The sequence below is a fragment of the Coptis chinensis genome, chromosome 6 (assembly GCF_015680905.1).
Source record: "Coptis chinensis isolate HL-2020 chromosome 6, ASM1568090v1, whole genome shotgun sequence".
NCBI classification, from domain to species: domain Eukaryota; kingdom Viridiplantae; phylum Streptophyta; class Magnoliopsida; order Ranunculales; family Ranunculaceae; genus Coptis; species Coptis chinensis.
Genome location: NC_141461.1, coordinates 27,921,084 through 27,935,877, shown reverse-complemented (window position 1 = coordinate 27,935,877; position 14,794 = coordinate 27,921,084). Strand labels below are relative to the sequence as shown.

Here is a 14,794-nt window from a genome sequence, read left to right as displayed (position 1 = left end):
CCGATATATTATACCATATAATATTTTCGATATATTCGATTTATCTCTCCGACATATCGATATATCCGATATATATCTTTTTTTGGCCTCTCCGATATATCCTAATATCCCGAAAAATTGGGCCTTGGTTTGGACCTTCAACAAAAATAATAATTCTCCAAAAATGATAGATATTCAATAAAAACCATCTACCGATAAAATCTATACTAGATGCTTTTTACCAAACATCATCGAGAGTATAATATATAACTACCACTAGCGTCAATAAAACAAAATATCTCAAATACAACGGTGAAATTTTATTATTGTTAAGGAGAAAAAAGTTAAGAAAGAAGAGAGTTCGGTTTAATTAATATTTGGCGTACCTCTCACTTTTCTTACACGGCGCCTTATAAAAACTCTAATGAAACAAATACACTGCCTAAAAACGGTATTTTATAGTTTATACCGAGTGTGCGAAAATATCATGTTGTTGAACATTTAACGAGTCTTCGGTCCATGAGCCTATTCCCCCGATCTCCATTTCCGCTCTGAAGTCTGAACGAACAATAAACATTGAGGGCAGCATGTCTACTTTAAGTTGCACGAAATTAACAACACTGACACTATCAGCAATATGTTTACAAATGCTCGGTCTATCCCTTTTCATTTTTGGATTTTTCCCAATCAAACCAACTCTCTCTGGTGTAAGGTATCAAATCTATTTACTTTACTTCAAATCTTCACTTACTGTATTAATTATTTATTTACTTTTCCATTCATTATTAATTCCAGTGGTCCAGAGAGCTACATAGCACCGAAATGCAATTCAGTTATTAACGAAAATAATATTACACAATTGAAATCTTTGTACAAAGACATTTCTGGGGTCCCACCTTTATTTGATCGGTTAATACTCATGGTAAAATAATATCACTATCTTTTTTAATTTATTTATTTACTTTTTTTTACACGTACAAATAATAATAATAATAATAATAATGTTTAGTGTAGGTTATAGATGGTCTACCAGCAGAGTTTGTGTTGGGAAAAGATGACCATCTTCCAAGTCAAGATATGATGGAAGCAATGCCATATACTCAGTCACTATTATCTAATGGTGCCGCACTTGGTTACCATGCAAAAGCTGCACCACCTACAGTTACAATGCCTCGTTTAAAGGTTTTACCACTTTTACATGATTAATGTAACTTTTTTATCTAGTGTTTTTAAACTAGTTTTATTGATATTTCAGGCAATGGTGTCTGGGGCTATAGGGGGATTTTTGGATGTGGCTTTTAATTTTAACACGCAAGCATTTATGGATGACAATCTTATAGGTAAGTTGGGAGTTTATAGGTAGTTTGTTGAACAAAGTTAGTTGATTTAGAAAGCTAATTAAAGCTACTTTGCATGCTTGATAACCTTACAGGTCAGTTTCACAGTATTGGTTGGAATATGGTTATGCATGGTGATGAGACATGGATTAAGTTGTTTCCTGGTTTATTTACAAGGCATGATGGAGTCAGCAGTTTCTTTGTAAGTAGTTTGCTTCAGTTCATTAGAGATTACAGTTGTTTAAAATATTCAATCTGTAAGTGTTTTAGGATTTGAATATTATTCACGATAGTGATGACAACATGCTGTGTGCTTGGTTTTATTGTTTGTCTGTGTAATCTGGGATCAGAGCTTTGGGTGTCGAATGCTAAGAATTATGCCACGAGACTTCAGTCTCTAATGGAGTAATTTCTTGTTATGTGCAACAACTTTTCTCTTTGCTTTGATGATAGGATATTCTAAACAATTGTTTCATATCCATTTTAGCGGCTGTTTTGTTCTTATTTATTTAGCGTTGGTCATTTGGCTGTCAATTGTAGTCTTTTTTCAGTCTATAACATGAACTACACCAACTTCTTATTCTTCTCTTTCTTATTCTCTCTCACTCATACTCTTATTTTTTTGGGGTGTACTTTAGGTTAAAGATACTATAGAAGTGGATCATAATGTCTCTCGTCATTTAGAAGCTGAGCTTCTTACTAGGGATTGGAATCTTTTGGTATGTTCTCCGTTTACTCATGGGTGTGTGTGTGTGTGTGATAGGGGCTTGGAGTCATTAATATTTTCATTTTGTACTTAAAAAAGCTTCCAAAGTTTCACTTCCTCCCTCTTGGCTGTTAACAGCTTAACGCCATTACAACATATCGTGTGATGTATCGGATTTCAGACCATCTGTACAGAAACGTCTTCCTGTATATGTTTTTGTCCAAATACATAGTGGTGAACAAAGTTTGTTTGTTTGTTTTTGTGTTTTTTTTTGGAGTAAATTGCTATTTTCGATGTTTCCAGAGAACTTACCGTGCAAATTAAGGCGTTGTTTTATAAATGCCTGCACTAAAAATATTGATTGTTCTGACCATAGAAAAGTTTATTCTAAACTAGGTTCTCATCTCGAAGTTATATCTCTTAAAAAATAATCGATTTTGGGTGTGGTACCTTTAACTTTTTAAGGGCACAAAGCTAGTCTTTAGGAGATTATATACGGTGGACTTTATCGAATTTGTTGTGGCCTTTTGGCTGCCAAAGTTAGTCTCTTAACAAATATCGAAGATTATATTATTACACTTTATGAAAAATATTTTTTTTAAAAAAAGTATCTATTTATTTATTTAATATTTATTTGCTACATATTTTAGCTGCGCACTTTTGAAAAACATTCCAATTTGGTCAATCCGTCCAAATTCCTGTAACAGAGTGCTGATTTGGGAATGCTATTACTACTGTGGCATTTATTCTTGACAGAACTTGAATGACTTGTTAAAATAGATGCAACTCAACCAAAATGCACCATCTTGGTCGTCCAAATCAAGTAAAATCTAACCACTCCTGTTTGTGTTATCAACCTCAACTACTCCATCTACACATCAAAGTGAAAGTTCAAATTGTAAATCAAGTCCTGTTAATGTAGTTTTGGCGGAATGACCAAATTTAAGCTTTTTCAGAAGCATGCTGTTAAAATCCTTAATTAGAAGTTCATTTCCATTTTGGTAAAAAGTGGGATAGTGCAATGTAGTTTCAGTAATGTTACTATTATTATTTCAGTAAATTGTTTTTTTTATAAATAACTATTGTTCTTGGCTTCTTGCTAATTGCTATAGCTACATATCCTGACTACTGTTGTTCTCTTAGATTCTTCATTATCTAGGGTTGGATCATGTTGGGCACATTGGTGGGCGGAAAAGGTAACTGATTTCTCCATTTCAATATGCACCGTTATCTATGTTGTTGTGCTTAATTTCTCTTATGTTATTCACTAATCTAACTTGGGTCTTTGTCAACTATTGCAGTGTGTTGATGGCCCCAAAGTTGAATGAGATGGATGAAGTTATCAAAATGATTCACAGGAGCAGCATCTTACGTCATGACCATCATCATGGGAATACACTCTTGGTATGTGCTCATCAAATCTTCTTTTTTCGCTTCACTTGATAACCTTAAAATCTCAGGTATCATCCTAATCCAATTGTTTAGATCTATAATGGAAAATGTGGTATTAAATACTTAAAGGTTATGTGATTTTGGAATGAAAAAAATTGTTTTTTGTATAGAACTTTAGCTATAAGTTCTGACAGGAAGGGCACCAGATCTAGGCGTAACTCCATCTAATTGGTTCATCTGCATGATTCTTTTTCACTGTTAATTCTACCAGGCTATTTATATCTGCATAACTTAATCCTACTAAATATAATCTGCATTCTTTTTGGTCTTCTTTCAAGGACCTTTGGTGAGCATTAATGTTCTGTAGGTCATCCATGCTTGCAACAAAAAAAAGTTGTGCTCATTCTACTCAGCTTCCAATCATCAATTGGAGCCAAAACGTCAGGGTATACTCAGTGAACAGATTAATGTGTACACTTGACACAGCAACTTGGCACAGTATTTTCTCCTTAGTCTTTTCCTTGGACAAGCTATCCACCAAATAAGTAGAATTGCATGCACAATATAGTGAAAGGATTAAGTTGCTTCAAGATCGATTCCTATAACTTTACAAGACCTGTCTATCCACCAAATAAGTTGAATTACATGCACAATATAGCTTAAACAATAATTTATACACATTGCGACACTGTTACAATATCTATGTTGCAATTTGGTGAAATTGTTGAAAAATATCATTTATGCACAATCATTTCTTTGCTAAGTAATTTTCTTGATCTGGAATAGACAGTTGTGATTTTCTCTGTGGTTCAATAGTTGAGCTTCTGACGAGTTTGAATCTTATAAATGCATAATTTGGTGTCTGTTATAATGTTATCTGTATTTCTTTTCCAGATGGTAGTCAGTGACCATGGAATGACTGACAGTGGAAATCATGGAGGATCTTCATACGAAGAAACAGACTCGCTAGCCCTTTTCATTGGTCTTGGTTCTAATCCCCAAGACTACGCAACAGCTACCTGTAATGCAGCTTCCCAGGTTAAAATCTATGATTGGCATGCCCAAGTTGGATTTTATTATTATTATTATTATTATTATTATTACCATTAGTATTACTATTAGTATTATTATTATCTTTGTTCCAGTTGAAAAGTTATGTGTTGTTAACCTGAATTTATTGAAAGTAAAAGCAAGCACATGTTAGACATAATCATTTATGATTTGAACTGATTACAGGATGTTAAAAATGACTGCCTGAGAATATATGAACATATGCTGTGCTTGTTTTGTATATAGCCACGTGATATATGTTTCAAGCAGTCATTTAGGTATAAACCATTGGTTCTTCTTTGAGAATGTTGTGATTGAAGTGGAATTATTAAGAGTCAAAAGTGTGAGAAATATGTCTTTCTGGTTATAGTTATTCTATGTCATTGCTCAACACTGACTTTATGATGCCAACTTAATTAGCAGTTGATTCAATCAAGATCAGAACATCAAGTAAACCATAGTTAAAAATTAGGGAGACAAGGAAAGAATCCTAAAAGTGACAACTTTGGTTCATAAATCCATATTCATTAACAACCAAGTTGCTTGTGGAATGGATGCCCATATAGGACTTCTTGGAAACCAAAAATCAACTCATAAATGGAAACTTTCCTACTAAAAACTGAAGTACCTGGACTCTAGTAAACACTTGCTAAAAGAAGAAGCAAGTAAAAGACTTGGAGTTATACAAAGACATGGATCCCAACACAGATCTGCCAATGACATGAAAGAACAGTTTGATATGTGGATTTGCCGGGTTAAGAAATGATACAACAAGAAAAAAGAGAGAAGAAAGTAGAGGGGAGAGAGCAAACGAGAGATAGAGTGCTTCTTGATGTTTCCTTGAAAATAGACATTACGAGCATCCAGTTTAAACCCAATTGGTGATAAGTGGAGAGGCCCAAGAGTGGTTATAGTTATATTGCAAGGCCTTCACACATCCTATGTGAGACTAAAACAAATATCTCAACACGCTCCTTCATATGTGGCATTACTTGACTCTAAACACATGCACACCACATTCGGGCGACGTGGAGTAAACGGGTCCTTTGGGCCTAACACAATAGCCTACTCTCATACCATCTTAAACATTATGAGCATCCAACTTAAAAAAAATTGGTGACAAGTGTGGAGAGGCCCAAGAACATTTGTAGTTATATTGCAAGGCTTCACACATCCCATGTGGGACTATGACAAACATCTCAACAGTTTCGAAGGTTGAATACGATGAGTTCTAGACTTCTAGGCTCAATCTTTTTAAAGTAAAAATTCTAGCTTTTTAAAGAATAATATCCCAAGAGCTAGGCTGAATACAATGAGTTCGGTTGAGGGGCTGAAGGGGTTATTAAGAGATTAGAAGAGCCGCTGAAGTGGGATAGTTGCTCGGATTAGCAGTAGGAGCAGCAAGGGTGAAGAACAAACGTCAGGCAGATATTCTAGTATGGTGGATATAGTTATGTAGTGGTATGTGAAGGGGAAGGAAAAACATGTGGTAATGCTGTGGTGGATTGAGAGCAGGGAGGGGGGAGTTGATTATTTCTGATGGTGATGTTTAATGAGAAACAATTAGGGTGGGAGATGAAGGGGGTTGGTGGTTGGAGGATGGAGGATGGTGGTCTGGGTGAAGCTTGGTGGTGGCTTTTGAGCTTGTCTCTTTTTTCTTTTACCAATTTCTTTGTTTCTTTGCTTGTTTGTTTGTTTTCTTTTACTATTTATGATTTGTGTTTAGGCCTTAGGTGTATGTTAGGATGGGTGTAATGAGGTAGTGTATAGTCAACCTTAACAAATGTAGCAATTTTTTATTCTTTTGATGATACACAAGCAACATGAAGACCACAACAATATCCGTTTTTTTTTTCCCGATAATAACAACAATATTTGATTTGAGGAAATTAGCATACTGTCATTGTTCATAATTCTTAAGCCATGGCTTTGTATTCTGATTTTTTATAAATTTTACAACTGGATGTAGACATTAAGTATAAATACTTCTGGTCATATTCTTGTCATCATTTTTAGTTGTAAATTAGTGCAAATTTTGCATGAACCCTTTTGGTACGAAGTTTCATTACAAAAATAGAGACCCATAGAAAGTTAGACATCATTGCAGAATTATGTGGTCTTTAGTTGATTGATCTGACACTCCTTTGATTTTGTTATTTATACATGTAGTCGATCATTTGAGTCCAATTTTTTTTTTATTAACCACATAGTCAACGGTGTACTAGTCTCGGGTCTGGCAATGTTACTTCTTCGATTCTAGGAATTTTTAACTTGAGAAATTACAGAGTATGTTTCTGTTTTTTTGGTGATAAGTATTTGATAGATAGTTTTGTTGTTGAACTTGTTCATTCTTCTTGCTGGTTACAATTGTCACCGAGTCTAGCATGAATTAATAGTCTGCAGCTTGACTAACACCTAACTTAATACCTGTATCTGATTTTTCTTTTCAAATAATGAAACAAATCCTTTACAAGAAACATTTACTTTAGTCATGGGCCATATTTTGCTCATAATCTTTTCAAATAGAACTGATTTTGTTTTTTAATGATGCGCCTTAATCTTTTCTTCAGGTAGATATTGTACCGACATTAGCTCTTCTATTTGGTGTGCCCATTCCAAAAAACAATGTTGGCGTTCTGATTGGAAAAAGCTTTGTTTCTCTGACAGGTCTAATCACTTCCCTTTCTTTTCAATATTGAATAATCATTACTTGAGTGAACCGTTATCGTAAAGATACAGTTGTGTCCTGTCTGTCCTTTTAGCTAGTAGCTACATTACAAAATTTAAGAGTATGGGCTCAGGAGGCTGGAAGTCCAGTGGGGGACCCAAATGTGGGGTTACCGCTGGAACTCCAGAGAAGTCTAAATCAAGGAGAGAGTGGGAGCCTGAAAAGTACAACATCTTCTTCAGACACAAGCTGTGTTAGGAAAATCAGTCGATGGTTGAGAGACTAGAAGCGACGGAATGAGGTAAGCCAAGGAATCCTGAGGAGGGAAAGAAGTGTCAAGCGACTGTTGGGGAGACACAAATACAAGAAGATATCTACGGAAGCCAGTGAGGGCAACCAGGGAAAGCAAAATCAGAACTAAAGCTTTTCAGGCAGTGGAACTTGAAAGGGATAGAGTTCATAAAAGTATAGGGGAGTTAGGACACCAAATCCGACGAAGGCAAGGAGTTGGTTATGGTACAGCAGCCTTGTGAGAATTTGAGGTTGACATGCCTACAGAGGAGGAAAGGATTTCGAAGTTTGGAAAAGTGTAGGGAGCTAATGTCGAGACCAACAGGGGTAAGATCCTAAAGATGCTTAGATGATAGAGAAACATGGAAGGAGGAAGAGGCAAAGAAACGAGGGTGGATGAAAGAGAGTCAACATTGACGCTTTGGAGGAAGATGAAGATAACGAGGTGGATGATAAAATCAATTTGGAATATTCGGGAGGAGAATAAAGGATTGTGATAAAAAATAGTTATGGTGAAGATTAGTGGCTGGAGGGTGCTGGAAGAGATTGGGTGCAGCCCCTAGACACCCCCCCTAGATCCGCCCCTAGGGAGGAGTGCGGATGGTCTGTGATGGGTTAGTCACTTAGTTGTTCCACCTTGGTGGTGGTACTTAGGATTTTTTCTTTCCTTTTGCTTTCATTTTTTGGCTTTTGTTGTCATGTTACTTTGTGCGAGTGTCCTTTTGGATACTTGTTCTTTGGGTTTTTTTCTGTTGGGGTACGTGGATGTACATGGGTCTGGGGTGTTGTGCTGGATACATAGCTTTTGTTATTAATCCTTGTGTTGATTTAATAGTTTTATTATATCGATAGAAGAGGTCGATAGATTATCTTCTACTGATAGAAAAAAATAGCTACATTTATAATTAAGAATCATCTGTATTTTGCAGAGCTGCATATTACGTATATATTTTCCGTCGTATCCCAATAGTTTCTGCTTATTCTTATCTACTACATTCTCACTCATCCTCCATGTATAGCATACAGCAAAGTCCTGCATTTTTTTTGTGAAATATTATATTGCACATGTCAAATTAGACCCACTGGCACCGATACACTGATTATGCCATGAAACCTAAAGCTCCTCTTACCTGTCATATGTCTAAAAATCTCAGGAAAACATCACATATCTTGGAAAATTTTCTGAAATATTGGAAAAGAAAAGACATTATAAGAACTATTCGGACCATAAGAAGGAACGGTTAAGTATATCCAAAAAACATAAATTGGAGAGTTCCACAAAATCTGGAAATATAATATATAGAATTTCCTGTTTCTTCCCCTCGCACAGAAGAAACTTCGTTATTTGGGACCAGTGATCGTCCTTACTAAAGTAATCTCATCCCTGAGAAAGTAGGAGTTCTAGTGTTCTATATTCGTCTAGGTTGTATCACTCGCATATAAGAAATCCATATATATCTCATTTGTTTAATACATTGTCAAATACTCTGAAAGTCTGAAGTATATAAAAACTTTTACTCAGTGTTTTCCTTCTGATACACGTGAATGGAAGAACCAAAATACTCAATACAGTGTGAAATATGTATCAATTAGGTTTGCATGTTTGTGTTGGAGACCTTAAACCCAAATATGGTTACGAACTACTTGTGGAATGAGTTGAATACTTGAATGGATTAGTTTTATGATTGGTGGATTCTGTGATGCTAACAAACATTAGCTTACAGAGGGGGAACAACTTCGCGCGTTGGAGTTAAACTCCTGGCAATTACTGAGATTACTGCAAGCAATTTTACCGGGAGTACAGTGTGGTGACCGTTTTTGTGGTGACATGAATAATCTGATAAACCTGGAAAGCAGTGAATGTGAAGGAAGTGTTGAGCAGATTTTATGTTGCTTGTTTTCAAAGGCTGCAGCTCTCCATAATAACTGGATGTGTACGAAAGACCAAAGCCTCAGGTAAAAAACAAAGCATATCATTTAATATCACTGATTGATGTTATAGACCCTTGATTTTCTTCCATGTGATCTATATACAGGTCTAATAGTAGTAATGACTTTAATGAAACTGTTGCAGCTTATAATGAATTTCTGAGAAGTGCAAGTGAATGGTTATCGCGAACAGCCACTGATGTAATTTCTTAGACCAGCTAGAAAGTTGATTATTGAACAATATATATATTTGTACATCTCTTTCTATCTCTGTGAGCGTGTGAGTAGTAGCAATATAGTACTGACAGCTTTACATTTGTGCAGAAACCTCATAATTTACTTGCTGTTGGAATTGCCACCATGCTTATCTCATGTATGATGTTTCTGAGCATTCAAGTGTGTTTGTGCAAAGCAGTTCACGTTAGAAAAAGGCAATGCTTTCCCGAATTGAGGAAATACAATTGTAAGTGGCATTTAGATGATACTTTTGTGTTGCTTATGATCTTGATCCTTGCTTTCAGTATGGGATCTAGTTCGATGGTGGAAGAAGAGCAATACACTTTGCACTTTTGACATGTACAATATATTTGATATTTGTCCGCAAATCATGTCAGTCACCAAGTTCATTCAATGTAAACAAGGGCCAGACATATAATTATTCTCAGACGGCTTCCGTTGTTTTGGTGCTTATGTTTGGGAGGATATTGAGAGGCTGGCATCAAGGTGGTGTAAACTGGGTTCACCTTCCTGACATATCGAAGTGGCTTGAGAAGGCTGATCTTCGTATAACAAAGTCAATACAGATAGTCTCAGCAGTCTTCCTTATTGGCTTGAGTTCGTTTGCTCTTTATATGTTAAAATTAAAGAGAGTGTTTATTCTTGTGGTTCGTGTCAACCTTTTTGTATCTGGACTGTTAGTATTGCTATACATCATGAAATATCAGGAGCAGTCGTTTGCAGCATCGAGTAATCACTCCATGTTGGTTGTTCGAGCGTTTTATACAATACTTATCACAACAATTTTTTTAGCTCTCTTAGGATCACCTTGGGTGATGCCTATTTCGAGTAGCACAAGTCACTCGAGTGCTGAATTCAAATTGATGTCTTCTTTTTCTGTTGATCACGGGCTACAAGCCTCTATATACTTCATCGGATGGATATGTGCATCATGTTGGTGCCTTCTGCAACTTATAGTACAAAAGCCGACGAATTCAATGCCTACATTATTACTTTTCTCTCAGATACTGGCCAGCTTGTTCTATTTTTCAGTTGGAAGCGTGCATCATAAACAGTGGGTTGAGGTCAGTGATAAAATTTGTATCTCTTCATTCATACTGTTTTTGTTGTGCTTACATGTTACTGTATGTGTGTTCACGTAGATTTGGAAGATTGAAGGTATTTATATGCAAGCCATTTCATCGTAGAAGACTAATTTACAGTATTAACCCTTGAATAAATTAAGGACACACTATTGAGGTTGCGTTTCTAATTGTGCTTATATTTTCGTATGTTAGATGCTTTTAAGTGCTTTTGCTATGAAAGAAAGTAGCTACCCTGAAGAGGAGGTAATTGAGGCTCTTATTTTCAACAAGTCTAGGATTTAAACTACATTATCATTAACCATGACATAAAACCAATTAAAACCAAGTCATGGAACCACCTTTTAGAGTTGCCTTTTCCCTTGAAAATCTAGTACCATAGATAAGCCTTGAGAGACATGATGGTCCTATTGCCTTGTACAGTCCCATTTCCTGTTTCTATCATTCACACTGCCCAACAAAAAGTATATTGAAAGAGTGATCATTGTGTTGCACTGGATTTGCATAAAGCGAGCTTTGACCAAACTAAAAGATAGGGTTCGCATCTGTACTCCCCAACGGCTCAATCAGAATTATGGAATTTGGAACTCGGAAACTTAAAAAGCAAGTGATGAAATGACTCTTTCTCTCCTTAACATACTAATTTTTTAGGTATCTTTACACCTCTTATTCTGAGTTTTTCGACAGTAGAAGTTCTAGATATGTACCGCATAAGAACTATAACTCAGTTGGAATAGTCTTCACCCACACTAGTGGTTGATAAAATCGTGTGTAATTAGTGATATTATATTTGCTTCTACAAGCTAGAAAGTCATAGAAGAATCGTACATTAACTGTACCATTCTTGCTTCAGATTTGTATCCAAGAATCTACCTTATCGTCTAAACTGACTGACTCCAATCTGCGTTAGTGTTGTCGTCCTTGACACACCTTCCCATAGGACGATTTTTTTTTTTGGATTGGCAAGCCTGTTTTAAATGAGATCAGTAACTCATTAATGCTGGCCGCTGGCGGGGTTTGATCTGCAGACCTCTGGTATCATCACCCAAAGGTTTTACAAACTTTGCTAGTTGGCACCTGCCCATATGAAGATTAAGTGAGCTTGTGCCCATTTTCTGCAAAATATGGTCAGAAACCAACCCGACTGTTTTCTTCCATCTTTACCTACCTTATTTGTGAGGCATTCGTGTAAAACATCCTTACGAGTGCATTCTGACCAGACTGCAGCTGTGTGGCACTCTCCCATTTAGTTAATCAACACAGCTCACTTAAACCACACTTTGCTGAAATCATTTCTTTCCATAAACCAGTATCTGGCATACCAAATCACCTTTGCCATTTTCCCAGCAGTGCCTTATTCTTGGTAACTAATTTTTTTTTCTCAATCATGCCATGGTTTTTGGAGAACAGACTCTATCCCCAAGCAACCAAAGGATATTTTTTTAATCCCATAGAAATTCTAAACAAGGTAGTAGATTGCTAGATTCCTTAACTACTTTTGAGGAGGGGGTTTCTTTTGGTCTCTAGAAGTTACTTTCTGGCTAATTTCTGAAGCACTAAAGTAATTTTCACGATTATATATTTATAGTCGCATATTAACTCTTATGGATCAAGAAAAAGAAAGAAGCTTGGGGAGCAACAGAGCAAGGAAACCATACTACAAGCTTTATAAAAATAGCCATCTTCTCTACAAAGAATTACGTTTAAGGGACTTGTTTCCATCCAAGTTTGGTATGAGGAGCTATTAAAGGTTCAGTCTCGCCACAAGTCACAATCTTCTCCCATTCTTCCACTTTGATTGTGTTAGCTCAATTTAATCAATTTCTAGGTTCTCAACTCAGCACACGTGCATTAATGCCAATCTTTGCAACATGGTCATAATCCTTGGATATATCAACTCTAGAGGATCCTGGGACTGCCTATTTTGAATCTAGAATGGATGCACTTATTGGCGATGAGTGCCCTTTCAAAAATTCTGATTCCCCTTTACAAAAGCGTCTTCAGGACTCAAAATGTTAGTGGACACTATAAATGTATTTCTAGAATATTGTTGTTTATTAGCGTGTGAAAACTATGAATGTATTCCTGGACTCTTTCCAGTTATGGTGAAAGTAATATCAGCTTCTTGACAATTTAGAATCACACTGTAAATTTTAGCATCATTATGTGATGGATATCTCTCTTTTGCCAATTCATTCTTATTTATTTTCTGTCAATTTATTATTATATATTTAGACTGGACCATCATTTTCTTAGGGAGTAGTTCTATCAATTTAGTTTACAGAGTGCTGATAGAAATAGTAAGCAAATATTAACAGTCAACATATGAGTTGGGAAAGGAAACTGAGTTTTAAGAAATTCTAATACATATATTTTTCGTTAGTGCTGAGCGGCACATGTTCAAACACTATAATCCTAATTGTTATTTTCCTGCATACTGTAGGTTGCTGCCTTGTACTTCTTGGGATTGACTGGCCATTTTAGTCTTGGGAACAGCAATACACTAGCTACGGTAGACGTTGCTGGAGCTTTCATTGTAAACTTTTGCTCCCTTGGGTTTGACTGTGCTGCTTCACTTTTCCTGGATACACACCATATTTCCATTGTATTTGAGGCTACTGCTTTATTGAAGCCATGATATTTCTAGCTAGCTTAATCTTGTTTTACTGGTTGACAGGGCATGTCCAGTCACTCAACGTTGTTTTCTGGAATTCTAATGTTTATAATTACCTACGCATCCCCTCTGTTGTGTCTCCTTTGCATGACAATGTATATATCTTTGAAGGACTTCAACTATCTGTTAGCCTGCGAAGATGCAGACTTGGGACATCTTCTCCAAATTTTTCTCGGGATTCCTTCTCTTGTACCCTTGAGCATAAATTCAGTTATGTTGACCACATTCACCGTTATACTACTGCTAATGAGGAACCATCTGTTTGTTTGGAGCGTATTTTCGCCAAAGTAAGTTGTTAGACTGCTGATCTTTTTGATGTTATCTGTGTAGAACACATCATGCTGGATCACACTTTTGGCAGCCATTACACCAAATATAAACATATGTGGATCTTTGTTATCTCAAGGATATGCTTTGTTATCGTAGTTGTCGCTTTTAATACCATTGGCATTGTTTAAAATTATAGAGAAAAAAAAAAGGAAAAGAGAAAAACAAATGGTTCAAAGTAAAATGTTGTTCCAAGGGTTTTTTTATTCCTTTGCCAGGTCTGACAGAATATCTTATTCCTGCAGGTACCTGTATGTCTGCGCCACTACTTTATGTATCTACGTTGGAGAATTTATAGTATCTGCAACTGTGATTTATACTTGCCTTGTATTTTTATTTCGGAAAAAAATGTTGAATTCCAAAGGAGATATTTCAGTAAGAACCTGATTAAACAATCGGTTTCTTCAAGCATAGATGAACATGTTTGTATTCTTTGTCAATTATCTGTTTATAATTACGTATTGTTTTCACTAATTTCAAATGCACCCTCACTTTTGATGTTTTATTTTATTTACGATGGTCATTATCTTATACTACTTGTTTGGTTGTTGTGAAGTATAGCGCACAAAATTGCAGTATGGCTGGCAGTTATATATATATATATATATATATATATTGTAGTACGGATTTTAGACGTTCATATTTATTTTAAGTTAAAATAAATATGTAAATAAAATTTCACCTATAAAATGAATTCAAACCTAATTTTGTGTAGATATCATCTACTCAACATAAACATCATTTCTATAAAATTTTAAATCATTTGGAAGTTTCTAACTTCGGTAAAAGATGATTGCAAAAATTTGGTTGACTGTTACTCAGGGTGATTTAGGAGGACCAAAGCCTAAGAGCAAGTCTAATAGGAGGTTATATGGGCTGCTAAAGGCAAATATAGCACCAAGAAATTGGGCTACAGAGCTATTTCAAAAATAAAATTACTTTTAAAGACCCGGAAGTATTATTTTTGGGTTCTAATACCATTTTGATTATTTTCATTGCTAAAAGTCGTTATTTTTTAAAATGTTTTCGAATTTGGGGATATGACTCAAGATCGCCAACGAAACTTTTTTTTTCAAAAAAAATCGTCTTCTCTTTTTACCTTTTAACCGTTTTTCATAGGAA

General features: G+C 35.7%; 1 protein-coding gene across 1 annotated transcript; it reads left to right on the top strand.

Moving 5' to 3' along the window:
* Window positions 1-433: 433 nt before the first annotated feature.
* On the top strand, window positions 434-14,146 carry LOC147492418 (Alkaline-phosphatase-like family protein). The gene is given in 17 exon segments (XM_086565782.1): window positions 434-691; window positions 775-901; window positions 994-1,161; window positions 1,235-1,319; window positions 1,412-1,518; window positions 1,955-2,035; window positions 3,166-3,218; window positions 3,324-3,426; window positions 4,309-4,452; window positions 7,035-7,131; window positions 9,148-9,379; window positions 9,460-9,553; window positions 9,677-9,920; window positions 9,923-10,653; window positions 13,115-13,207; window positions 13,349-13,632; window positions 13,918-14,146. Coding segments are annotated over 17 exon segments (2,910 nt in total). The 5' UTR covers window positions 434-566; the 3' UTR covers window positions 14,060-14,146.
* The last annotated feature ends 648 nt before the right edge of the window (window positions 14,147-14,794 follow it).